Raw genomic sequence first — 27,534 nt, forward strand, 5'->3', positions numbered from 1 at the left:
TGATTCCTCATCAGTTGATATGAAAGTGGCTTTTGCATGTGATTTTCATGCTGCTTCCTGCAATGCAACTTCAAAAAGTTTCATAATATGAATAGGACGAGTGCAACATGTGGTGGAAGCGCTGTAAAACTCGGGCCAAGAATGTAAACAAACTGAGGACGTGACTGACCTCATATGCCCATCTACAGGGCGGATATGACTGGCTCCGTGTGCCCATCCACAGTGCAGATATGACTGACTGCTGTACACATCATATCAGATACACTGGGATTGCTGTATACATCACATAGGATACACTGGGACTGCTGTCTACATATTGGATACACTGGGACTGCTGTATATACATCACATCGGATACACAGACTGCTGTATACATCACATCGGATACACTGGGACTGCTGTATACATCACATAGGATACACTGGGACTGCTGTATATACATCACATCGGATACACTGGGACTGCTGCATACATCATATCGGATACACTGGGACTGCTGTATACATCATAAGATACACTGAGACTGCTGCATACATCATATTGGATACACTGGGACTGCTGTATACATCATATTGGATACACTGGGACTGCTGAATACATCATATCGGATACACTGGGACTGCTGTATACATCATATCGGAAACACTGGGACTGCAGTATACATCACATCGGAAACCCTGGGACTGCAGTATACATCACATCGGATACACTGGGACTGCTGTATATACATCACATCGGATACACTGGGACTGCTGTATACATCATATTGGATACGCTGGAACTGCTCTTTACATCAGATACACTGGGACTGCCTGCTGTATACATCACATCGGATACACTGGCACTGCTGTATACATCATATCGGGTACACTGGGTCTGCTGTATACATCATATCGGATACACAGACTGCTGTATACATATCGGATACACTGGGACTGCAGTATACATCACATAGGATACACTGGGACTGCTGTTTACATCACATCAGATACACTGGGACTTCTGTATAGATCACATCGGATACACTGGGAGTGCTATATACATCATATCGGATACACTGGCACTACGGTATACATCACATCGGATACACTGGGACTGCTGTATACTTATAAGATACACTGAGACTGCTGTATACATCATATCGGATACACTGGGACTGCTGTATACATCATATTGGATACACTGAGACTGCTGTATACATATCGAATACACTGGGACTGCTGTATACATCATATTGGATACACTGGGACTGCTGTATACATCATATCGGATACACTGGGACTGCTGAATACATCATATCGGATACACTGAGACTGCTGTATACATCATATCGGAAACACTGGGACTGCTGTATACATCACATCGGATACACTGGGACTGCTGTATACATTATAAGATACACTGAGACTGCTGTATACATCATATTGGATACACAGACTGCTGTATACATCACATTGGATACACTGGGACTGCCTGCTGTCTACATCACATCGGATACACTGGCACTGCTGTATACATCATATCGGGTACACTGGGTCTGCTGTATACATCATATCGGATATACTGGGACTGCTGTATACATCATATCGGATACACTGGGATTGCTGTATACATCATATCGAATACACTGGCACTGCTGTATACATCACATCGGATACACTAGCACTGCGGTATACATATCGGATACATTGGGACTGCTGTATACATCACATCGGATACACTGAGACTGCTGTATACATCATATCGGATACACTGGGACTGCTGTATACATATCAATTACACTGGGACTGCTGTGTACATATTGGATACACTGGGACTGCTGCATACATCATATTGGATACACTGGGACTGCTACATACATCACATCGGATACACTGGGACTGCTGTATACATCACATCGCATACACTGGGACTGCTGTATACATCACATCGGATACACTGGGACTGCTGTATACATCACATCAGATACACTGAGACTGCTGTATACATCACATCGGATACACTGAGACTGCTGTATACATATCGGATACACTGGGACTGCTGTATACATCACATAGGATACACTGGGACTGCTGTATACATCATATTGCATACACTTGGACTGCTGTATACATCATATTGCATACACTGGGACTGCTGTTTACATCACAGCGGATACACTGGGACTGCTGTATACATATCGGATACACTGGGACTGCTGTATACATCACATAGGATACACTGGGACTGCTGTATACATCATATTGCATACACTGGGACTGCTGTATACATCACATCGGATACACTGAGACTGCTGTATACATTACATCGGATACACTGAGACTGCTGCATATCGGATACACTGGGACTGCTGTATACATCACATAGGATACACTGGGACTGCTGTATACATCATATTGCATACACTTGGACTGCTGTATACATCATATTGCATACACTGGGACTGCTGTTTACATCACAGCGGATACACTGGGACTGCTGTATACATATCGGATACACTGGGACTGCTGTATACATCACATAGGATACATTGGGACTGCTGTATACATCATATTGCATACACTGGGACTGCTGTATACATCACATCGGATACACTGAGACTGCTGTATACATTACATCGGATACACTGAGACTGCTGGATACATATCGGATACACTGGGACTGCTGTATACATCACATAGGATACACTGGGACTGCTGTATACATCATATTGCATACACTGGGACTGATGTATACATATTGCATACACTGGGACTGCTGTTTACATGACATCGGATACACTGGGACTGCTGTATACATCACATCGGATACACTGGGACTGCTGTATACATCATATTGCATACACTGGGACTGCTGTTTACATGACATCGGATACACTGGGACTGCTGTATACATCACATCGGATACACAGACTGCTGGATACATATCGGATACACTGGGACTGCTGTATACATCACATCGGACACACTGGGAGTGCTGTATACATCACATCGGATACACTGGGAGTGCTGTATACATCATATAGGATACACTGGTACAGCTGTATACATATCGGATACACTGGGACTGCTGTATACATCACATCGGATACACTGGGACTGCCTGCTGTATACATCACATCGGATACACTGGCACTGCTGTATACATATCGGATACACTGGGACTGCTGTATACATATCGGATACACTGGGACTGCTGTATACATATCGGATACACTGGGGTTGCCGCTGATGTCTTCATCTGTGGGATAGACGGCCGTATTCTTGCATTGCGTGTGCGCAGCGCTGAGTAGTGACGGCTGTGTACTGCAGCACAAGGCATTATAGGTATGGTCCCATGCGCTGTTGGCTTTATATGCGCTGGACTGAAAATTGCGTGAAAACACCAAAAAGTTGTTTGATTTTTGCACAGCCTCGCGCTACACAAACATTTTGCGACTTTTCATGGCTTTTTACGCCACTTTTCTATACACATATGTCGTCTTCTTCCTCTACCTCGGCTACACGCGGAGCCTCGCTGCGGACGGCAATTACCCCGTGCCCTTCCCTCAGCCGCCGCCGCACATAAAGGTTAGTCCTGTCACATGTGGCTTGGCACACACTCGTCGTCAACAACTTTCCCGCGCGGGTCTCGCGACACTTCTGCCCCCCACCTCCCCACCCTCTACAGAGTGGAAACCGCGCTGATTGGGCGGCAAACAAAAGAAACGCCTCCTGATTGGCTGGGGCACTTGACCAATCGGAAACCAACAGAGAACCCCCCTGCGTCGTCCAATGGCCGTTGAGAGTTGGGGTAGGCGGTGCCCGCCCACAGGTAGGCTGGTCTCTGGCTGAGAGGCTTCGCTCACAAGCGCCTCCGTACTAGAGAACTAGAAGCTTCGTGAGGTGAGTGCGCGGCGCAGCAGCAGCTCCGCCCGGTGCCGCCAATTAGCGCCCTGGCCACTAATTAATGACCTGTAATTGGCCGCCCGCCCGCCTGTGTTATTAAACCGTCCAGTGTCTGTGAATTCTTTTTGTTTGTAGTCTCCGCCCGCCACGGAGTTAATGATGTCCACGGTTTGTGCCGCAGGTTCCCCGCTCGGAGGGTGTCTCCCGCTCGGTGTGTAATCTCCTCCGCCTGGGTCCAGTGTCGTGGCCAGCGGTGCGCTGTGCCGTCCAGTACTCCGCGGTTGTATCCGTTCCTTCTTGCCCTTCTCTGTTCATCGCACCCAAGGGCGAGCAGCGTTGTGTTTATGTCTTTATTGGACGAAAACGGTGAGTGGTGAGCGAGCGCGGGATGGCGGGGACGGCAGAGGTAAAATGGCGGCCGCGCCTCATGACAGGAGGAGGAGGACGTGACGCAGGTGGCTGAGAAGCAGCTACAGGGTTTCTCAGGCACACTGTGAGGGGCAGCGGTGGGGATGGGGGAGCAGAAGTGAGGACCCCTCTTCTGGGGTGCAGGGGACCCCTTCTGTGCGGCTGCTGAGGGGAGTGTGTGGCTCCCTGCGCATGCGCGGCCTGGCAGGGCTGAGTCAGTGCTGCAGTAGTGAGTCATCAGCGCTCCCTCCCCAGAGTCATCACCGGGCCAGGGGCTCTGCTGTATACAGGGGGGGGTCCTATGTGGGTGCGGGACACTGCTGTATACATATGGAGGGGGGGGGGAATCCTATGTGGGTGCGGGACACTGCTGTATACATATGGAGGAGGGGGGGGGATCCTATGTGGGTGCGGGACACTGCTGTATACATATGGAGGGGGGGGGGATCCTATGTGGGTGCCGGACACTGCTGTACACATATGGAGGGGGGGGATCCTATGTGGGTGCGGGACACTGCTGTATACATATGGAGGGGGGGGGATCCTATGTGGGTGCGGGACACTGCTGTATACATATGGAGGGGGGGGGATCCTATGTGGGTGCGGGACACTGCTGTATACATATGGAGGGGGGGGGGGATCCTATGGGGGTGCCGGACACTGCTGTATACATATGGAGGGGGGGGGGATCCTATGTGGGTGCCGGACACTGCTGTATACATATGGAGGGGGGGGGATCCTATGTGGTGCCGGACACTGCTGTATACATATGGAGGGGGGGGGATCCTATGCGGGTGCCGGACACTGCTGTATACATATGGAGGGGGGGGGGGGGATCCTATGCGGGTGCCGGACACTGCTGTATACATATGGAGGGGGGGGGGGGGGATCCTATGCGGGTGCCGGACACTGCTGTATACATATGGAGGGGGGGGGATCCTATGCGGGTGCCGGACACTGCTGTATACATATGGAGGGGGGGGGGATCCTATGTGGGTGCCGGAGACTGCTGTATACATATGGAGGGGGGGGGGATCCTATGTGGGTGCCGGAGACTGCTGTATACATATGGAGGGGGGGGGGATCCTATGTGGGTGCCGGAGACTGCTGTATACATATGGAGGGGGGGGGGGATCCTATGTGGGTGCCGGAGACTGCTGTATACATATGGAGGGGGGGGGGGATCCTATGTGGGTGCCGGACACTGCTGTATACATATGGAGGGGGGGGGGGATCCTATGTGGGTGCCGGACACTGCTGTATACATATGGAGGGGGGGGGGGGATCCTATGTGGGTGCCGGACACTGCTGTATACATATGGAGGGGGGGGGGGGGATCCTATGTGGGTGCCGGACACTGCTGTATACATATGGAGGGGGGGGGGGATCCTATGTGGGTGCGGGACACTGCTGTATACATATGGAGGGGGGGGGGGATCCTATGTGGGTGCGGGACACTGCTGTATACATATGGAGGGGGGGGGGATCCTATGTGGGTGCGGGACACTGCTGTATACATATGGAGGGGGGGGGGATCCTATGTGGGTGCGGGACACTGCTGTATACATATGGAGGGGGGGGGGGATCCTATGTGGGTGCCGGACACTGCTGTATACATATGGAGGGGGGGGGTCCTATGTGGGGTGCGGGACACTGCTGTATACATATGGAGGGGGGGGGATCCTATGTGGGTGCGGGACACTGCTGTATACATATGGAGGGGGGGGGGATCCTATGTGGGTGCGGGACACTGCTGTATACATATGGAGGGGGGGGGGATCCTATGTGGGTGCGGGACACTGCTGTATACATATGGAGGGGGGGGGGATCCTATGTGGGTGCGGGACACTGCTGTATACATATGGAGGGGGGGGGGATCCTATGTGGGTGCGGGACACTGCTGTATACATATGGAGGGGGGGGGGATCCTATGTGGGTGCGGGACACTGCTGTATACATATGGAGGGGGGGGGGATCCTATGTGGGTGCGGGACACTGCTGTATACATATGGAGGGGGGGGGGATCCTATGTGGGTGCGGGACACTGCTGTATACATATGGAGGGGGGGGAAATCCTATGTGGGTGCGTGACACTGCTGTACACATATGGGGGCTGCTATATGCCAGTGCAGGATGCTTGTAATGAGCGGCTGATGGGACCCAGGTCCTCCCATTGTAGTGAGGCTGTGTGTGTGTGTGTGTGTGTGTGTGTCACTTGTCCCAGGCTGCATGTTACAGATGAAGGACACATTCACCTTTTATCAGTTCCTGTAAATGTAGTAAAGTGTGACTGCTGCATGGCCTGTGCAATCCAGGGGGTGGGGGCTCCTGGGGTGGAGACCTTAGTGATCAAAGGGCATCCCAATCTGTATGTGCTGCATTTATCTTACTCAGGAGCTGCATTCAGCTTAGTTTAACCCACGCCTGACATCTTAGCTCAGTGGCTTGTTAAAAGATAAAGCTTTGACACGCCTCCTTACCACGTGGTAAAGGGAATTCCACCAGTTTTTAAGTTTTTATTTTTTTTTACAATTTCATAATTTTCTCAGTCTGTATGATTGCAGCAAAACCAGACTTGGAGATGGATAGTAGTAGTTGCCACATTCCACATCGCTATAGACGTTATTATGGCCCCCACTGGGCCTCACATTTTGTTTTTGGAGTAAGGGGAGGACACGCATCCACTGTTGCTTTGCAGGAGTTTTTTATCCTTTTATACATGGAATATAACTTGTCTTTATGCCAAACACTTATTGCATGTGGCTGTCACAGATTAGCATCAGTAACAGGATTTTTGCTATTTAACCTCTTAAATGCTGCTGGCAGCAGCATATACCAGCTGTGTAACGCAGCTGGTACCAGCCATGTCTGGGCCAGGCTCGTCTTCTGAACCTGTTTTATGCTCCAACTTGCAGCATAACATTGTCTTCTGACACGAGGTGACCGGCTTGTCTCCATCTCATGAAGATATAACATCACTTTATCAGGGACTGACCTCACTCTTGGATTGATTATTTTAAGGCTACTTTAACACGACAGTATTTATAAGCCAAAACCAGGAGTGGGTCAAAAATGCAGAAGTGGTGCAGGTGTTTCTATTATACAGTGTATCTGCTCCTCTCCTGGTTTTGGCTTACAAATACTTCTGTGAAATATTACTGTGTAGGGGATGCTCTGCTACCACTACTGTTTAACCTTCATTCTCAAGATCACTGTGGCTCCCATTGATTTAAAGTGTGGAAATCCTGGCTATTTGAGCTTGGGCTAACCCTTTAACCTCGGCAGATTCTTTAATCCCCAAACTTGGTATGGGAGTTAGTTGACCCTCCGTTGAGGTTGGGTTATGGGGCGTAGTGAATTTCCTGATGCATTATTCCTGCGGCAGCTCATCTCCCGCAGGAATATCTCCCAGCTCTACAAAATGGAGGCTCAGTTCTGTGCCCCTCCTCATCATGATCGATGGGTGTCCTGCAAGTCAACCCTTACTGATAATGCAAAATCACTAGGATTACAACATCAGATTAAGACCAGGTGCCCTGAAACTGATCTCACCACCATGAAACGGACATCAGTGACTTCTGTCTTCGGGGCTGGGCTCTAGCTGTCTTGCATCCCGCATTCTCTTCTTGGCAGCGCGCTCATGCCGGCCTGTTATGTCGGTGAACATTTAAAGGAATCTAGCACGGGGTGCGATACTGAGCTTCATGGTGGGGACAGCAGCTGCAGAAGTGACCACAGCCCTGGCCTGCTGGTGTCTCACTTGAGTCCCCAGTGTATACTGGGATTCTAAATCAAAGGGTATAATAGAAATTATTAATTACTAATTTAGTCATTTAGTATGAAACTCGTTAGGTTTTAATCACACCTTTAAAGGGTGAGAGACACTGCAGGAAGGTGCAACTCCCTGTAGTTCAGCACTTTGCTTCCTTCTGCAGCCAGGAGATTGTGAAGGTCTCTAAAAGCTGATTAAGCTGTTCACTGACTAGAGAAGTCTTGCTACTTGTCTTTCTGTCAGTATCAGAAAGATGTTTGCTTTCATCGAGTTAGAGAGATATATATATATCATACAGTAGGAAGCGTATCAGTTTTGGGATGACCATTGTAATGTATGTGCACACGCTGAGTACTGTGTGCAGAAATTTCTGCATCTCTTGGCAGGAAAAAGCAGCCTCAAGCATTGCATTTTTCAGTGCGTTCAATGGGTGAAGAATGCAGGTAAAAGCACAGAATTGACCTGCTGCAGACTCTTCTGCAAGTCAATAATACTCAACGTGTGCATGACACTTCAGGTTTCTCATTCACTTTGCTGGCAGGTTTTGCTTCAGTTTGTAACAAATCCACATGAAAAAAACAGGGTTCACATGGCCTAAGTGGGGGGGGGGGTACTATTCTGAAAAACAATGGAATCTAGCTCACTTTTTTTTGAGATTTTAATGTGAAATTTTAGTATATTTCGTTCATAAAGACTAAAATGTCATATGAAATATTATATACACTAAAATTTCTTTCATTAAAATTGCTAAAAAGCAGTTTTCCATTATTTTTTGCATTATAAGTATTGGAACCTTATCCGTGCACCTTGTATATGAATAATAGGAGTGCCCGTTCTTCCCTTTTCTATACTAAGGGGGAACTATGGCAGTACGAGAACAGAACTATGGGAAAGCGAATGCTTCTGACTCATTGAGCCTGATTCATTAAAGCGCTTACTCCTGAATTCTAGCATAAAGCTCTGAGAAGTGGCAACATTCTGTCACAACCCAGGCTATGGTTTTGGTGTATTCACTCCATTTTCATCCAGCTATGTCAAAGTGGGCAGTGGTGTGACGACCCTCACTTAATATGACAAGCGGCAGCGTTTGCTATGCCTCACACTCCGCCCCTCCCTCCCCAAGCATGAGGTTTGCCAGTCTTGTTGAATTGGGCCAAAGTCTTTATGTGCAAGTTGAAAATGTGTCCTACAACTGTTGCATCATCTGTAGAGGGGACGGGCTGAATAGTACAGTGCTACAGGTAAGAAGCCATCCCGACCAGTGACATGGGGGCACAGCTAGGGGCCCGGTCAAAGGTTGTGTAGTTTTTGCTTTTTTTCTTACTCCTGCTTTTTTTTCTTCTCAAATGGTTTTTTTTTTGTCGTTATCAAACTGGTGTAGTCACATGGTAATTTTGCACAGCAGTCTAAAGATGCAGGCAGAGATTCATGTGGGCCATGCTCCCTTATTAAAAGCCATAAGGCCCATATGGCAGACTTGAAAACAAAAAATAAAAACAGAAGATTGGGGCAACAGGTGGAATGCAAGAACTGTCCACTGATGACGGGTCTAACTTAACGAGCAGTAACAAGACATTCAGCAGACAAAAAAATGATGTGAATATCCCTACATATTCTTACAGCAGGAATGAGCCTAAAGATGTTGGCATGTCGGTCATCTGAACCTGCGGATCTGGTGGCATCCGCAAACTGTGTTCTATGTATACGGTGTCACTACTCTACCTGGATAGCAGATGCTGGGGTTAAGCAGTGAGCATGTTGGATTTATTTTTTTCACATGTGCAATTCCTTGGTCTTATGGGAGAGAACAGAGTTGGAAGAATTTCTATTGTATGTGAATGTATTTCCATGTAAGTTTATTTAATGTGGAGAAAGGAACTTCTAGCAAGTATGGAGACAATATTCAGTGAAAGCTCTATCACAGATTCTATGCAAAAGCTTAAAAAAAAATAAAATCCCAAACCCTCTCTTTTTTTCAGAGCTGTTGCGCAGCCATTGGTACCTGTATTGGGGAAACATAGCATACAAACAAGAAGCTCACAGCCTCAGTGGCGAAATTATTTTCATGTCAAAGACCGAGAACTCTTGCAGTCGTTATGTCATCCAGTCTTCTCCAGACAGAAGATACCAAAAAGTTGCAATCAAAGAGCTTTTCCTCTTATTGAAAGAGATCATAATAAGCCAAAATGTCTGTCAACGTCACCGCAGTGTTTCCGATCAGTTCTATCGGTACAAAATGCCCCGTCTGATTGCCAAGGTAACGTGTCCAAACTGTTTGACCAGGTGAAGAATGCTACTGTTGGTATATTTGAAAAAAAAAGTTTTTTTTTTTTTTTGTTTTTTTTTCTGTTTTTGCAGGTAGAGGGCAAGGGAAATGGAATAAAGACAGTAATAGTCAACATGGTTGATGTTGCAAAGGCGCTTAATCGGCCTCCAACGTGTAAGTTACATTTCCAAAAATTCATAGACTTTATTGCATCGCTCGTGTGCAATTGGGTAAAATTGAACTAACTTCAAAGGTCTTTCTGGAGCAGCCCCTTTAATTGACTGATGCCAATCCAGCTATCAGTGGCCACCATTGGTCTGGCTTCTGTAGCCTTACAGTTGTCCTCACTCGGGGCAGTGCTGGTCATGTTTCTCTACAGCGGCTGAGGAAATGTAACTCATAGTGGTAAGCCCCCTTTAAAATGCATAGACCCTTAATTCATGAGACAACCCCTTTTAACTTTTGTTAGAGAAACTCAAGGGCATGTTCACATGTAGATAATTAATGTACATGATTATTTATTTTTTTGAAAAATGCAGATTATGGCCAGAAAACCACAGCAGAAATTGCGTATTTTTGGGTGTGATCCCATTTTAAAAGGAACCTGGCAGCAGGCATAGCAATGTTAAACTAAAGATGTGGGCAGAACAGCACTGTCATACTGATTTAATACAAACCTTTAGGCTGTGTGCCCATGATGCGTTTTTTTAAGCGTTTCCGCAGCGGCGGAAACGCTTAAACACATGGTAGAGGGCCTGCTATGTTCCCCAATGATAATCCGCATGTGCTGTGTACATGCTGCGGAAATTTCTTCTGCGTATTATTGTGGAAAAAACGCAGCACTACCAATTATTTTGCAGAAGCGCAGCGTTTTCGCTGCCATGGACTTGCATTGGAACGCTTAGATTCTGCATCACTGCATCTGTACATGCGGAATCCATGCGTTTCAATGTGCGGATGGTACCTGGGTGTGGAGGACAGGAGACTCCTCGGACCTGGGTACCATAGAACCTGTAAAAAAAAAAAAAAAAAAAAGAATAAAAAAATAAATATCGTATTTACCTTCTGACGGCCCCCGCTGCGCTTGTCCTCCCTTGCTGCCAGATTGCGGTGGACTGAAGGAGGACCTGCGCTGATGTCAGTCATGTGACGGCAGGTCCTTCAGTGTAGTGCGCCGCAAGCTGCCAGGACAGAGCGACGCAAGACTTCGGGGGCCATCAGAAGGTAAGAATAATATTTATTTTTTTTACCATTCTTTACGGTCACACTATATAAATCCATGCCTTTTGCATGGATTTATAGTGTGACCAAGTTGTCAAGCACTTTCCAAGTGATGCTAAAATTGCTTGGAAAGCGCTTGTCAAACTGCATGTGAAATGCGGATGTGAAGCGTTCTTCACATGCTTGTCCCTGGCAGGAAAAACGCATGTACAATCCGCATGCTTTTTTTCTGCCAGGGAGATGCAGAAACGCTCAGGAAAAATCCAGAGCATTTCTGCATCGTGGGCACATAGTCTTAGGGTATGTGCACATGATGCAGAAATGCTCAGGATTTTTTCCTGAGCGTTTCTGCATCTCTCTGGCAGGAAAAAACGCATGCGGATTGTACATGCGGTTTCCTGCCAGGGACATGCGGAAATGAAGCGGTCTTCACTTTCATTTCCTCATGCGGGTTGACAAGCGCTTCCCAAGCTATTTTAGCATCACTTGGAAAGTGCTTGTCAACTTCACACTATATAAATCCATGCAACCGGCATGGATTTATATAGTGTGTGATGTCAAAAAATAAATCTATACGTTACCCTCTGATGGCCCCCGGTGTCCTACTTCATCGGTCCCGGCTGCCGGCAGTGAAGACTGTAGGACCTTCCGATGTCAGCGTCACGTGACCCGTCACATGACTCTGACGTCAGCGAAGGTCCTTCATTCAACCGCGAAGTGCCCGGGAAGCCTGGAGGACGCTGCGCGGGCCGTCAGAAGGTGAGAATATATGTATCTTTTTATTTTATTTTTTTTTTTAATGGTACCTGGGTCTGGATGAGAGTCCTCTCATCCACACCCGGGTACCATCCGCACATTAGACCACATGAAAAGCGCATCAACATATACAGTGATGCGGATTCCATGCGGTCTAATGCAAGTCAATGGCGGCAAAAGAGCAGCTTTTCCGCAAAATTAATTGACATGCTGCGGATTTTTGACCGCAGCGTTTACGCTGCGGAAAAATCCGCATCATGGGCACAGTACATGCGGATTTCAATTGGGGAACATTGCTGCCCTTCTACCATGCGTTTTTCATGCTTTTCCGCGGCGTTTACGCAACTGCAAAAACGCCACGGAAACGCACGAAAAAACGCATCGTGTGAACTCAGCCTTAGAGTAAAAATCTTCAGCCTGGTTTTCGTGATAAACTTCGTTTTCCTAATCTCTTTGGGGTGGGATTGTGAGTATTGTCTTCGGCTCAGCCACGGACCCCCCCCCCCTCCCGCTGCCTCTATTGTATTCATGTTCTTCGTCACTAACATTTTGGGCTGGCGCAGTCCTAAGTGTGGGTGGTGCTCTCGCAGTTTCAGCTGGTGGCGGTCTTCATGAAAGTGGCGCACGCGCAGATCGGCCTTGGGTGACACTTTCCTCGTAATTGAGCGGAGATCTCATTCTGTGCATGTCGCCTCCCAGGATAATTTTCCTGGAGACTGCCAGAGGTCGATCTGTGCATGCGCCACCACCATTTTCATGTAGTCCGCCATCAGCTGAATCTGAGAGCGTTGCCCACAGCTAAGACGGCGCCAGCCCAAAATTTAAATGAAGATGACAAATGCAGCAGAGGGGTTGTGGCTGAGCCCTGTAAGCCAAAGACCCTACCCACAGTCCCACCCTGGAGAACGAAGAGATGAGGAAACAAAATTCATGTTTTAGCAAAAACCAGGCTGCATATTTTACACTAGAGGCATGTACTAAATCAGTGTGACAGCGCTGTTCTGCCCATGCCTTTAGTTTAACATGGACATCCCTGCTGACAGGTTCTCTTTAATCTTGATGAGAAAAAGCTGCAGTAAAAAAACTGTAAATTGGACTTTAAGAATTTTTTTTTATTTAGCTGTATTTTGTTTTTTTTTTTATGTAGGGGGGTAAAATAACTAGTAGGAATCATTCAGTTGTGAATGGGCTGAGAACAGAAGTGCTCAGTCTGACTATAGTAGGACGCACTCGTGGTATATTGGCCAACAGACTATTTGTGATGACTTAATTTTTTTTTTCCCTTAAATAGATCCCACCAAATATTTTGGTTGTGAGCTGGGAGCACAGACCCAGTTTGATGTTAAGAATGACCGTTACATTGTCAATGGATCTCATGAGGCAAATAAGCTGCAAGACATGTTGGATGGTTTCATTAAAAAGTTTGTTCTATGTCCTGAGTGTGAGAACCCTGAAACTGATCTGGTGAGTGTCAGACATCGCCCTTTCTCTCATCATATAATATAAATTACACCCTGCTACTGGGCAGCACAGACTCCCAATATATTCTGTTTAATTGATACAAATACTGCATTTTGATTAAACATTTCCCCTGTCATCCTGGCTCTTTATAACTACTGCAGTAATCTGTATTGTTAACGTGTTTTCTGTAAGCTCTCGTTTCAGCTATACAGTAAAATATAAAGTGTTAAATGTCTGGGATTGGGTTTATTAATGGTCTTTATGGCAGGATTATATCTGTCCATTGTCACTGCAGTTCTGTGATCAGAAAATGAAAGTCGTGCAGTTTGCCCTCACTATGGTGCGCTGTTCAGACATTAACAACAGTGTTTTGTTTCAGCATGTCAATCCCAAGAAACAAACAATAGGTAATTCTTGTAAAGCCTGTGGTTATCGGGGCATGCTGGACACCAACCATAAGCTCTGTACGTTCATTCTCAAAAATCCACAAGGTAAGTGCGGCTCTTGTATAAGCCCCCGTTACTGCATGCAACCTGTAGTGGGGGTAGGAATTGCCCTGGATTAGTGCAAGCAACACTCTGTGGCAGATGCAAACCCAGCTGTCCCAATTTTTGCTTGCTAGAGTAATTGGAGTCCTTTTTATTCAGTTTTCTCTGACTTGAGTTTTACTGTTAAAATAACTCAAACACATCTGTATTTTCACTTGCCGGGAGTCTTGGGTGGGGATGGCGATGCCTTTTTAGGAATACTTACAGAGGGGCTCTCTTTGCAGAGAACACAGACAGCTGTACAGGCAAAAAAAAGGAAGACAAGAAAAACAAGAGGGTCAAAGAAAATGGTGCCGTCGAGAAAAATGAGTCGGCAGTTTTAACAGAATTAAATCCTCCACGTGTTGTAAGTACACAAATCAATACATTTCCCGTAAACTGTCAGAATAGTGACCAAACGTGGTCCGATGCACGCTGCATTAATATGTAATTTCCTGATGTTTGCGGGAACGAGATTTATCCACATCACTGCTTTCTTGGCATCAAAAAGTCAGTATTGATGGCAAAACCAGAACTATATAAACTTATACTGTAAAACAAAACTGTACAATGGAAGTCTTTGGACTTTCTCCCACTCTTTAAGAACTACAATAGATAACTAAAATTGGTGCCATTGGAAACTCTGCCTGCAAAAACTCGTACATCTGTAAGGGAAAACTAAACTGCAAATCTACTTCTGTTTGTAATGTTGGTTATGGATATTAAGTTGTGTTTTTGTTTGAAAGGAGGATGATGACGATGAAGATTGGGGCGAAGACACATCCGATGAGGCTCAGAGACGCAGAATGGAAGAAATAAGTGATCATGCAAAAAACCTGACTCTTAGTGAGGACCTGGAGCGACCCGTGGAGGACCGAGTGAACCTGCTGTTTGACTATGTGAAGGTAGGATCAGGATCCCGTTTACTGTTACAATGCTGACGTAAGGGGACTAGGAGCTCATATGGTGGATTATCTTACAGAAAAAGAAGGAAGAGGGCATCATCGATTCTTCTGACAAAGAGATTCTAGCTGAAGCTGAAAGACTTGATGTGAAGATTTTGGGACCTTTGGTCTTAACCGAAGTTCTCTTTGATGACAAGATAAGAGATCAGATAAAGAAATACAGACGACACTTCCTCCGTGTGAGTATGTTCTTAAACTGACCCCAGCACATACTGCTAAATGGTAGCCGGTCTGTCCTTTCATCAGCCCATAGCTGTTCATTGGTTTTGCAATGACAGTGCTGCTCCCTCTAGTGGCTAATGTGAAAAGAAGAAAAAAAAAACTGGTATATTTATTTTCTCCTTAGTTTTGCCACAACAACAAAAAGGCACAGAGGTACCTACTCCATGGCTTTGAGTGTGTTGTGCGTATGCACCAGGCTCAACTTCTCTCCAAAATACCACATATCTTAAAGGAAATGTATGATGCAGATCTCTTGGAAGAAGAGGTGATCTTCGGCTGGGCTGAGAAGGTACTGCCAATATTCTCATGTTCTTGGTTGTAATTTACTAATCTGGGTACACTTATATATATTTTTTTTTATATATATATATATATATATATATATATATATATATATATATATAATTTTATGCTTTTATTTTTATTTTGTTCATGGTCTAACTTTCCTTTGGTAGCCGTCCAAAAAATACGTCTCTAAAGAACTTGCCAAAGACATAAGGGCGAAGGCAGACCCCTTTATTAAATGGCTGAAGGAAGCTGAAGAGGAGTCTTCTGGAGATGACGATGATGAGGAAGATGAAAATATAGAGGTATTACTTCATAATATGTTGACTAAAGCAATTTTGCAAATGAGCAGCATTAGTGTAGAAATGTCACAATTATAGATCATTCGCCAATTTGTAGAACCCCAAACGGCACTGAAAAAGCCTTAGAGCCGCACCTATGGAAGTTGTCTGAAATGCAAAGGGGGGGAAATGTAGTTGCCATTGAGTTAACCCATTCATGATTTCCAGTGTCTTAACATTTGGTGGTAGCATGGTGACTCATACAGGCGTTATGATTTTTTCCTCTACAGGTTGTGTATTCTAAGACGGTGAGCGTTCCCAAGGTGGAGACTGTAAAGTCGCCTGTCGAGAAGGACGATGACATTGACATTGATGCCATTTAAAGTTCACCTAAAGCCGTTCACCAGTTGCTTTTTATGCCTGAAGTGCGACATGTACGTGAATGAGCTGCGCTAGCTGAACATTGTGCTACACTTTTGTACGCTTAGTTTCTTTCTACTGTGATTTGATCTTTTAATAACTAAGCTTCACTAATGAAAATTACATGAGAAAAAAAGACTTGTTTTTTTTTTTTTTTTTTTGTCTGTAGCATGTCATTCCTTTTTAAATTCCAGTGTTTGGTGCACATTTATACAGTTGTGAATAAAGGTTTGGTTTTTGATCACTGCAGTATTGTTTTTTTTTTTTTTTTATTATTGGAAAGATCTAAGTTTTTTTTTTCCACTCCATATGAAGTCTTTCAGTTGAGAAAGGTACTAGAAAAGTAGCACTTTGCAAATTTTCTGCTACAGATGTGTTAACATCATCCACACTGCAGATTCATTTTTGTGTTTGGATGAGACATAGTAACATTTGATTTTGTGAACACAACCCAAAATCTAGATTGTCTTTAAATTGTGTGGTTTTTTGTTTTGTTCCTAATGCACATACATGCAGGAACTTCTGCTACTGAAAATAGTTACATTTGCTCTTAGAAATAACATATCCCAACAAAAATAATAAAACCAGGTGATTGCAGCCTAAATCTGCTCCTATGATCATGCATCTGTAAGCACCATGGCAATTAATCATACATTAGGATTTGCCAGCAGATCGGCCTTAAAACAAGCAGAGAAAGTTCTTGCAAACAAGTCAGCTGCAGGAGGCTGGGACTGCATTGTATCTGGACAGGAGCCTGTACAAACAAGACAACACTTCAGTTTTCCATTCTAAGAACCTATTGGTCACAACATGATCATGGGGTGCTGATTAGTTTCCATGGCAGATGTGCACCCTTGAACTTCACATGACTATACCCATATGAAGACCAGCCTATGGCTGGCACTTACAGGAAACCACGATTATTTAGCACAGAGCAAATGTGGTATTGCTGTAAATGGTAGAAGTGATTAGTTCCTTTTTTAAAACATGGATTTCTCTTTATCTATAAATACAATTTACCCCATTACATTAAAAAATATGCATTTATCAAGATCTAAACTTAACCCTACTGGGGCACAACCTGGCTGTGAAAGAAGGATGTGTCCTCTCAGCTTGCAGCCTGGAGGAAATTGGTTAATTCTCCTTTTTCAGCACCCAAACAAGGCCTGGTGGCTTCTAAGAAGGCTACCTCCATTAACTCTGAAACACTGCTTTGGCACAACATGGGAGTTATTTTTTAACTTCATCCACTGATCGAAATCATAATTTCCATGATGGTGCTGTCCACTGAGGAGATCCCTGTCTCCTTTTGACCTGGTGATAACGCACAAGCATGTGGAAACGGACATTTGTTCTACATTGGAACCTCAAACTACAACATGCCCCTCTCACCCACAGCTCCCTCTCCCATCATCCTCCGCATGCATCAAGGCCGGCAATGCCAAATTTTTTATTTATTTTCCCCCCTCACACATGACGGCACACCTTGAGAGAGGGATCCACCCCACCAAGCACAGGAAACCGTCTGAAATAAAAAGGGCGGTACCTCTCCCTCGCTTCAGTTGGTTTCTTGTCCTTGATGGGAACCTGTCTGAAGATGTCCATACTTACCTGGGCCTGTTCCGGTGTGGAAGAGCGGGCACCAGCCTGTGCACCGGTTTCCAGAAGCGCCATCCGCGGTTCCCTGGAGCCGTGTCCGAGCGGGGAGCAGACGGTGGGGAGGGCTCCGGCTCCCCGCAGACTGCTGCGCTGTCCTCTCCCTGCCGCAGGCTCCTCACTGGCCGCACGCCGGGAGCAGTGTCTTCCGATTGTGACGCGCCTGACGTCACGGCGCGGTGCCCGATGACGTCGGAGGGCGGCACCTGGAAACAACATGGCGCCCTGTAAGCGCTTGCCGGCCAGCTTTTCAAACCTCGTCGGGCGTCAGGAGGGGGGAGGACACAAGAACCGGAGGAGGTTCCCGATGTGCCCTATTTAAGGTGGAGGGGTTGTCCTGGCCAAACGCTACCTATACTCATGCTTGTGGTATAGCAGCTATGGCAGACCAGGAGCAGCGGCAGCTGACCCCTCCATCTCATCAACGCCAGCGGAAGAAGCAGTCGGACACCTCGCACACGGACGACCGCTCCAGCAGCGGCAGCTGGAGAAGTAAGGTATCGGACGCTTCAGGGCCATCCAGAAGAGATTCATCTTATGTCCCGCCACAGCCTCCAAATCTGGTACCCTTTTGTGACTTTAGGGGTGAGTGATCTTTGGGAATGTCACTTAATAGTAATGTAAAGTTATGTGCTTCATTCCTTAGGAACCTAAGAAGAGTAGCGCCAAACTGCAGCACAGGGTTTGCGCCTTATGTCAAGTCCCCCTTTCCATAGATTGGCAGAAACAGCTTTGTGCAAGCTGTATTAACCAAACCATAGTGGAGAGCACCCCGGATTTTGCTTCTAATTTGAGGTCTGTAATCCGTACAGAGGTTCAGGATTCCCTGAAATGCTTGCTTAAGGGGAAAAAGATCCCATAAGGATATCTCCTCTGACTATGATTCATCCTCCCAGTCAGAGGATCTATGCCTCAGTGATTCAGCATCCTCCTCTTCATCAGACAGTGGTAGGCGATGTTTCCCTATTGAGGGTACTGACAAGTTGGTCAGATCTACCATGGGGTTGAGGGAGGAAAAGGCAGCCAGGTCCCTGGAAGACATTATGTTCACAGGCCTGGAGGAAAAAAAGAGACGCTCCTTTCCAGTGAATCCTAAAATTCAGACCCTTATAGACCGGGAATGCAGGAAGCTGGAGAAATCAGGAGTATTGCCCTCATCCTCTAAATGGAGGTACCCCTTCGAGGATAGTGTCTCTGGGTCTTGGGATAAAATTCCTAAAGTTGACTTGTCCCTACCCCTGGAAGATTCCGGCAGTCTAAAGGATGCTCTTGATAAGGAGGCAGATTCCTTCCTGCTTCACACCTGGGAAGCGGCTGCAGGGGGCCTGAAGCCAGCGGTAGCAGGCACTTGTGTCGCTAGGTCACTCATGGTGTGGCTTCAACAATTAGGAGACCAGCTCAAGGATAAAAAGATATCCAGAGATAAAATCCTCTCCAATCTGCCTTCACTGCAAGCAGCGTCCGCTTTCCTTGCAGACTCCTCAGCGAATTTTGTTAAACTGGCTGGTCTGCTAACTTATCTAATGCTGCCAGACAGAGCACTGTGGCTCATGGGTTGCCCAGGAGACCTACAATCTAAACATAAACTATGTTCCCTTCCTTGTGATGGTAAACTCGTTTGGCCAATAACTGGATGAGCTTTTGGAGAAGGCTGGTGACAGGAAGAGAGGTTTCCCAGGGTTCACGGGGACACAAAAAGGTCCTACTTTCAGAGGAAAATATTTAACCGGGGTCGCCCTCCGGGAGAAAGGAAAAGATGGGAGCCCAGAGCTAAAAAAGACTCTGGTTACATGTGTGTGTGTGTGTGTGTGGGGGTGGGGGCATCCTCCAGTACCAAAAAAATCTCCCCAATGACGCAGGGCTAGAGGTCGGGGGAAGGCTTTCCCATTTTATCCCAGCTTGGGAAGCCATCACTTCAAATCCCTGGGTGTTGAGTATCATAAAGAATGGCCTGAAGATACGCTTCAGTCAAGTCCCTCACCGAACCTTCATGATCACCTCCAGGAGGAAGTCCAGGGAGGAGCAGATAGCCCTAGAGTCGGAAGTGCTAGATTTAGTCAACAAGCAGGTCCTTCACGAAGTTCCAAATTCACGATGGGGACGGGGATTTTATTCCCCCCTATTCGTGATAAAAAAAAACAAATGGGTCCTTAACCCCTTTCCGACCTGGTTAGTAATAGGACGCACCAGGTCGGGAAGGCCGGTTCAGCAGGGGCTCATGCGGTGAGCCCGCACTGAACCGAGCACATGTCAGCTGATTATTACAGCTGACGTGCCCGCAACAGCCGCGGGTGGAACACCTGCGGCTGTTAACATGTTAAATGCCGCTGTCAATCTCTGACAGTGGCATTTAACTCGCTCGTCCAGGAAGCGCGTCCTAAGCCCCGCCCATCGGTGACCCCGTCACGTGATCGCGGGTCACCAATGGGTGGGCATGACAACCCAGGGTCTGCAGCAGACGCCTGTGGTTGTCATGTCTCAATTGCTATGAGCGCCACCTAGTGGTCAACGCTCATAGCAAGTGAGCATTTCTGCTGCATACAAGCTATCTGCTCATCGCCTGTATGCAGTAGAAGCAATCAGACAACTGCTGCTTCTAGTCTCCTATGGAGACTATAGAAGCAAGCAGGAAGTGTAAAAAAAAAAAAAGTTTATAAAAATATTAAAAAAATATAAAAGTTTAAATCCCCCCCCCTTTCGCCCCATTCAAAATATATATATATATATATATATATATATATATATATATATAAAAAAACTACATACACATATTTGGTATCGCCGCGTTCAGAATCGTCCGATCTATCAATATAAAAATGAATTAATCGGATCAGTAAACGGCATAACGAGAAAAAAATTCTAAACGCCACAATTACTTTTTTTTGGTCGCTGCAACATTGCAATAAAATGCAATAACGGGCGATCAAAACATCGGATCTACCCCAAAATGGTATCAATAAAAACGTCAGCCCGGCGCGCAAAAAATAAGCCCTCACCCAGCCCCAGATCCCAAAAAAATGGAGACGCTACGGGTCTCGGAAAATGGCATCATTTTCTTTTTTTTTTTTTTTTTTCTTAGCAAACTTTGGATTTTTTTTCACCACTTAAATAAAAAAGAACCTATGCATGTTTGGTGTCTACGAACTCGTAATGACCTGTAGAATAATGATGGCAGGTCAGTTTTAGCAATCAGTGAACGTGGTAAAAAAAAGTACACCCAAAAAAGAACTGTGGAATTGCATTTTTTTTGCAGTTTCACCGCACTTGGAATTTTTTTCCCGTTTTCCAGCACAAGATATGGTAAAACCAGTGATAGCGTTTAAAAGTACAACTCGTCCCGCAAAAAATAAGCCCTCACACGGCCATATTGAACGAAAATTGAAAAAGTTCTGGCTCTGGGAAGAAGGGGAGCAAAAAATTAAACACAAAAACAGAAAGACCCAAGGTCGTTAAGGGGTTAAGGACCATTATCAACCTCAAAAGTCTAAATCAGTTGATAGAGAACCAGACTTTCAAGATGGAATCCGTGAACTCGGCAGTAAAATTCCTACACCACTATTGTTTCATGGCAGTTATCGACCTAAAAGATGCCTATTATCATGTCCCAATCCATCCAGACTGCCAGAAGTACCTAAGGGTAGCCCTATTCATCCAAGGGGAATTGAGACATTTCCAATTTACTGCCCTACCTTTTGGAGTCTCGATAGCACCGAGAGTGTTTACATAGGTTATAGCGGAGGCAACAGCTTTTCTCTGAATCAAAAACGTGGTGATTGTTCCCTACTTGGACGACTTTCTGGTAATAGGGAAATCGGAGGACCACTGTTCCTCTCAACTTTTAGAGGTCAGCACACCCTTACATCAGCTAGGATGGTTGATAAATATTCAAAAATCAAAACTATCCCCCTCACGGACTCAGATCTTTCTGGGCTTTACCCTAAATTCCCAACTCCAATCCTGCTTCTTCCCGGAAGACAAGGTTTGCAAAATAATCAGCTTGGTCTCAATGGCCATAAAGTCTCCAGTGATGTCCCTGAGAGGAGCAATGTCCCTACTAGGCTCCATGACTTCCTGTCTCCCGGCAGTCAAATGGGCACAGAGTCATATGAGGCTTCTTTAATGGGAGGTCCTGTCAGCACAAAAATCCTTCAACGGACATTTAGAAAAAAGACTATCTCTTTCTTTGGAGACAGTAAACTCCCTCTCCTGGTGGACAAACAGGGAGAATCTGACCTCAGGCTTGCAGTGGTCCAGACCAGTCGATCATACAATTACAACAGATGCAAGTGGCTCCGGCTGGGGGGGTCATCTAGCAGATCTTTCGGTTCAGGGGCTCTGGCTACGTCACGAAATAGAGACATCATCGAACCTAAAAGAGCTTTTGGCAGTGGAGAAATCCTTGATAGGCTTCCTTCCCCACATATGGGGTCGCCATGTCCAGATCAGGTCCGACAATCGGACGACAGTAGCTTATATAAATCACCAGGGAGGAACAAGATCACGCTCCCTTATGGTAGTGGCAAACAGGATCCTGCAACTAGCAGAACAGCATCTCCCATCCCTCAGTGCTCTTTACATCCGGGGGGTAGAAAGTTCAAGGGCGGATTTCCTCAGTCGCCACACTTCAAGACAAGGAGAGTGGGCTCTAAACCCGATAGTCTTCCAACAGATTATCCAACTATGGGGGTCACCGGACATAGATTTGTTCGCCACCAGGGCGAACAGGAAGGTGGAGAGATTCTGTTCACTAAATCCAACAGAGAATCCCTATGCTGTAGACGCTCTCCAGATACCCTGGAAGTTCAGGAAGGCCTACGCTTTTCCACCGATAGTAGTGATCCCGGCAGTTGTGAGGAAAATTCGGGAGGAGGGGGCGAGGATAATTCTGATAGCCCCCTTTTGGCCAAAAAGACCCTGCTTCGCCTAATGTCGATCTCGGATCCCTGGGTCCTGCCGGAAAGGCCGGACCTTCTCATCCAGGGGCCGATATTCCATGCACAAGCCAAAGGTTTCCATCTGGCGGCTTGGAATTTGAGAGGTTGTTACTGAGCAATAGGGGGTTTTCACCAGGCCTAGTTTCTACCCTGTTGGGTAGTAGGAAGCCCATAACAACTAAGATTTATTCCAGGATCTGGGGAAAATTCCTGGATTTTATAGACTTCCCATTGTCGGATAAACCTCCAATTAAAGATGTCCTAGAATTTTTACAGAAGGGACGTGACCTGGGGTTAGCTACGGGAACACTTAAAGTTCAGGTGTCCGACCTAGGGGCACTCTATAATTGCAACCTGGCTGGGAACATGTGGGTCTCTAGATTCAATAAATCCTGTTCCAGAGCTAAACCAGTGTGGGCTCTCAGAGTTCCTCCCTGGGACCTGAATTTGGTTTTAAACGCACTCTCTGACGACCCATTTGAACCTCTGCAGGTTATCTCTCCAAAGTTCCTCACCCTCAAAACCATCCTCTTAGTGGCCCTAACGTCGGCCCGTAGGGTGAGTGACCTGCAGGCCCTTTCTGTTGATCACCCATACACCGAAATTCATGATGACCGGGTCGTCCTAAGTACAGATCCAGCGTACCTTCCGAAAGTAGTTTCCAGATTCCACTGTAATCAGGAGATTGTACTTCCCTCATTCTGCAGTAACCCAAAAAAACCTGGGGGAGGTTAGATTCCACAATCTAGATGTTAGAAGGGCATTACTACAGTACATAGACATGACTAGTCAGTGGAGGAAGGACACGTCCTTGTTTCTGGCCTTTCAGGGGAGTAGGAAAGGTCACGGGGTATCAAAGGGAACTATTTCTAGGTGGCTTAGGGAGGCCATTTGTCTAGCTTACATATCTTCAGGTGTTCTGGCACCGGACGGTATTAAAGCTCATTCCACCAGAGCTGTAGCGACCTCCTGGGTTGAGAGAGCAGACGTCTCAATTGACCAGATATCTAAAGCTGCTACTTGGTCTGCACCATCCACCTTCTACAAGCACTATCGGTTGGAACTATCCTCCTCTGACCTTACCTTTGGTAGAAGGGTACTTCAGGCGGTGGTCCCTCCCTAGGGTGCTCATATTCTTCAAAATTCTCTCAAGGTGTGCTGTCATGGGTGAAGGGAAAACACCAAGGTTACTTACCGGTAGCCGGTTTTTCCTGAACCCATGACAGCACCCGTAGTCCCCCCCCCCCTGTCTCTTTCTCACACCCTGGTGAAGCACTTTACGTTTTGGGTGATTATATGTGTATATATATATTGTAGGTGTTGGTTATGTGTCTAACCTTTTCTGGAGGTCCTCTCAATGCTCTGTAATCCAACTGAAGCGAGGGAGAGATACCGCCCTTTTATTTCAGATGGTTTCCTGTCCTTGGTGGGGCGGATCCCTCTCTCAAGGTGTGCTGTCATGGGTTCAGGAAAAACCGGCTAGCTGTAAGTAACCTTGATGTTTCTCCCCCGTGTCGGAGGAGAGTTCCCATAACACTCTGCTACAGATGGCATCCGAAAACATATCCTCAGGTAGCCTTACCAACAACATTACCGAAAGGCCCGAGGGTACCCTCCTTGAATTAAGGGCGCAGCTATCATGTCTCAGTGCCACACCCACCAGAGAGGCTATGGAAACATCATTAGGTTGGAGAACTCTTAAATCAAAATTGTTTCACTCCAAACTGAGATCCAACAGCTTGATTCAAAAACCTTTGACTGAAACAAAGGGGTCAGGGCTTGAGGCTAAAATAAAAGCACATGAGGTAGAACTGACCCCCACATGACTTTCAGCTACAGTATATCCTGGATATGATTGAGGCCGAAAAAGGGATGCGGGAATAATGTAAGAGTGAGAGGACTCCTGAAGGCAGCGGGGCACAAATAACTGGCTTCTACACTTGGAATACTCCAACTCTGTCATGGGGAAAACACCTGTTACCCATCAGGAGAGAGGACATAGAGTTCTTGGCCCAATGCCTTTAGACCCTGCTCATCCAAGGGACATATGTCGAGTGCACCATTATGAGATCAAGGACTCTACCATGCTAAAAGCGAGAGATTTGGGCCTGTTGTCCTACAAGAATGCTTCTGTACAACTACTGACTTGCTGCGACCATTGCTGGAATGCCTGAGACAACAAGGCCTCCCATATTCCTGCAGGTGAGACCTGGAGGGAGACTACACTGTCTCTCATCCTAATCCTAATGACTTGTCCTCCCTTACGGCTGCACTGGATCTACCCACTGTGGATGTGCTGGACTGGCTGTTAGAACCTTGCTCTTAGGTTTTTTTTTCCTTTGCTGGTCACATGACCTTGTTGGCCTATTTAATCCTGCTCCGCCCTTCTGGCTTTGCTGGACTTCATTGTATATCTACTTTCTAGCTAGCCTATGCTCTGTGTCTTGCTCTGTTAGTTTGCTTGGTCTACTGACCTCTATGTTCTATATATTTTGTTTGTTCGTCTGTCTGCTACTATTTCTGTTAGGAGGTGTCCCATATTCCTCCCAGTCCTTAGTACTTGTAGGGATTCCTTCCCCACATCTATAGGTCTCCGTACAGACTAGCTTAGGACTTTAGCAGGTCTGATCGCAGGATCAGGTCCCCTGTTACATCGTAGGGATTAAGCTGAGTTCTATCGTAGGGACAGATCTCCTCTCTTTCCTTAGCTCTGGTAGCAGAACATAACAGTAAGTCCAGCCAGCAAATTCTCTAAGGAAAGATTTTTCTGTTCCATCATGGTGTCGGTTCAGGATTTGGTTCATCGCCTGCAGGGACTCTCTCTGGAGGTGGCCGAGCTCCGTCAGCACGTGAGTAACTGTCCTGGAGCACATTTCTTGGAGCCTAAGGTATGTTTGCCGGATTTATTTTTTGGTGAACACCGAGAATTTTTTTCATTTAAAAATGCTTGCTTATTGTATTTTCGTTTGAGACCTAAGTCCTCTGGGGATGAATCCCAGCGCGTAGGGTTCATAATGTCACTTTTGCGCAAAGAGCCTCAGGAGTGGGCCTTTTCTTTGCAACCTAGTGATTCATGCTTCAGATCAGTGGATAGTTTTTTTTCTGCTTTGGGACTATTATATGATGATCCTGACCGTGTCGCATCAGCTGAGACTGAGTTGAGACGTTTAAAACAGGGATCAGGTAATGTGGAAAAATATTGTACTCATTTCCGTCGTTGGTCTACTCAAACAGGGTGGAACGATTCTGCTCTGAAAAGTCTATTTCTTGCTGGGCTCAGTGAAAGGGTTAAAGACCTGCTAATTGCTTATCCTACACCTGAAGATTTGCAACAGGCTATGCAATTAGCTATACGGGTGGATAGAAGACTGCGTGCAAGGGTTAATGAGAGCAAATCCTCTGCTATGTCAGTTTCTGGTTATGAGAATGTGTGTACTAACAGTGGTGAACCGATGGAGATTGGATCGGTGGCACCTCGCTCTCAAGAAAAAGACCGTCGATTTTCTGAAGGCTTGTGTTTCTATTGCGGAAAATCTGGTCATTTGATTAAAGGCTGTGAGCTTCGTATGAAGAAAGAAAAAAAAATGGTCAGTCATGCCCGTATTGCCTGTTTAAATTCCAAGGGTATATTTTTAGCTGCTTCCACGATTGCTCAGAAAAAATTAATGGAATTTCGGGTGTTTGTTGATTGCGGGTCTACTCTGAATGTAATTGATGGGGGATTCGTGGAAAGACTCAATTTAAAACCTGAACCTTTATCATCCCCCATTGCTGTGGTTTCTGTGGATGGTTCCCCTTTGAAGAATATTACTCTCAAGGTCTGTGAATTTCCTCTCACTATTAATGGTGTTCACCATGAGAAATTGGATTTGGTAGTGTTGAATAACTTGCCTTCTCCAGTAATATTGGGATTGCCCTGGTTAAAATTTCACAATCCTTTACTGGATTGGTCTACCAGTGAAATTAAATCCTGGAGCCATAAATGTTATGACAAGTGTTGTAACGGGCGTATTGCAGCTTTGGAGAGGGGAGAATTGCCTGTTCCTATTCAGGATTTTTGGAGAGTTTTTTCTGAGAAGGAATCGCAGGTTTTGCCTCCCCATAGAGACTATGATTGTTCTGTTGAATTTGTCCCTGGAGCGACTCTTCCTAAAAGTCGTTTATTTAACCTTACTATTCCTGAGAGGAAGGCTTTGGAGGAATACATACAGACAAGTTTGGCCGCCGGTCACATTAGGCCCTCTAAGTCTCCTGTGGCGGTTGGATTTTTTTTTGTAAAAAAAAAAGGACGGCGGTTTACGTCCTTGTCTGGATTTTCGTGAGATTAACAAAATTACTGTACGCAATCCTTACCCACTGCCATTGATTCCTGATCTGTTTAACCAGTTAATGGGGGCCAAGTGGTTCTCTAAAATTGACCTTAAGGGGGCATACAATCAGTTGCGCATGAAGGAGGGTGACGAATGGAAGACT

General features: G+C 46.1%; 1 protein-coding gene across 3 annotated transcripts; it reads left to right on the forward strand.

Annotated features, from left to right (window-relative positions):
* Positions 1-3,732: 3,732 nt before the first annotated feature.
* Positions 3,733-16,656, forward strand: EIF5 (eukaryotic translation initiation factor 5). Of its 3 annotated transcripts, none has more exons than XM_073638590.1 (12): positions 3,733-3,884; positions 4,069-4,253; positions 10,047-10,324; positions 10,426-10,507; positions 13,602-13,774; positions 14,151-14,262; positions 14,544-14,665; positions 15,048-15,203; positions 15,281-15,442; positions 15,610-15,774; positions 15,941-16,075; positions 16,342-16,656. In XM_073638590.1, exons 2-12 carry the CDS (start codon positions 4,232-4,234, stop codon positions 16,432-16,434), a joined length of 1,500 nt encoding a protein of 499 aa, XP_073494691.1. In that variant the 5' UTR covers positions 3,733-3,884; positions 4,069-4,231; the 3' UTR covers positions 16,435-16,656. The 3 variants fall into 3 exon arrangements, with proteins under 3 accessions (XP_073494691.1, XP_073494690.1, XP_073494693.1); XM_073638589.1 differs by having other exon boundaries at positions 3,734-3,884; positions 15,045-15,203; positions 16,342-16,634; XM_073638592.1 differs by lacking the exon at positions 3,733-3,884 and having other exon boundaries at positions 15,045-15,203; positions 16,342-16,645.
* Positions 16,657-27,534: the final 10,878 nt, after the last annotated feature.

The sequence above is a fragment of the Phyllobates terribilis genome, unplaced genomic scaffold, assembly GCF_046119375.1.
Source record: "Phyllobates terribilis strain yellow unplaced genomic scaffold, ASM4611937v1 Scaffold_7__3_contigs__length_470593459, whole genome shotgun sequence".
In the NCBI taxonomy this organism is placed as follows: Eukaryota; Metazoa; Chordata; class Amphibia; order Anura; family Dendrobatidae; genus Phyllobates; species Phyllobates terribilis.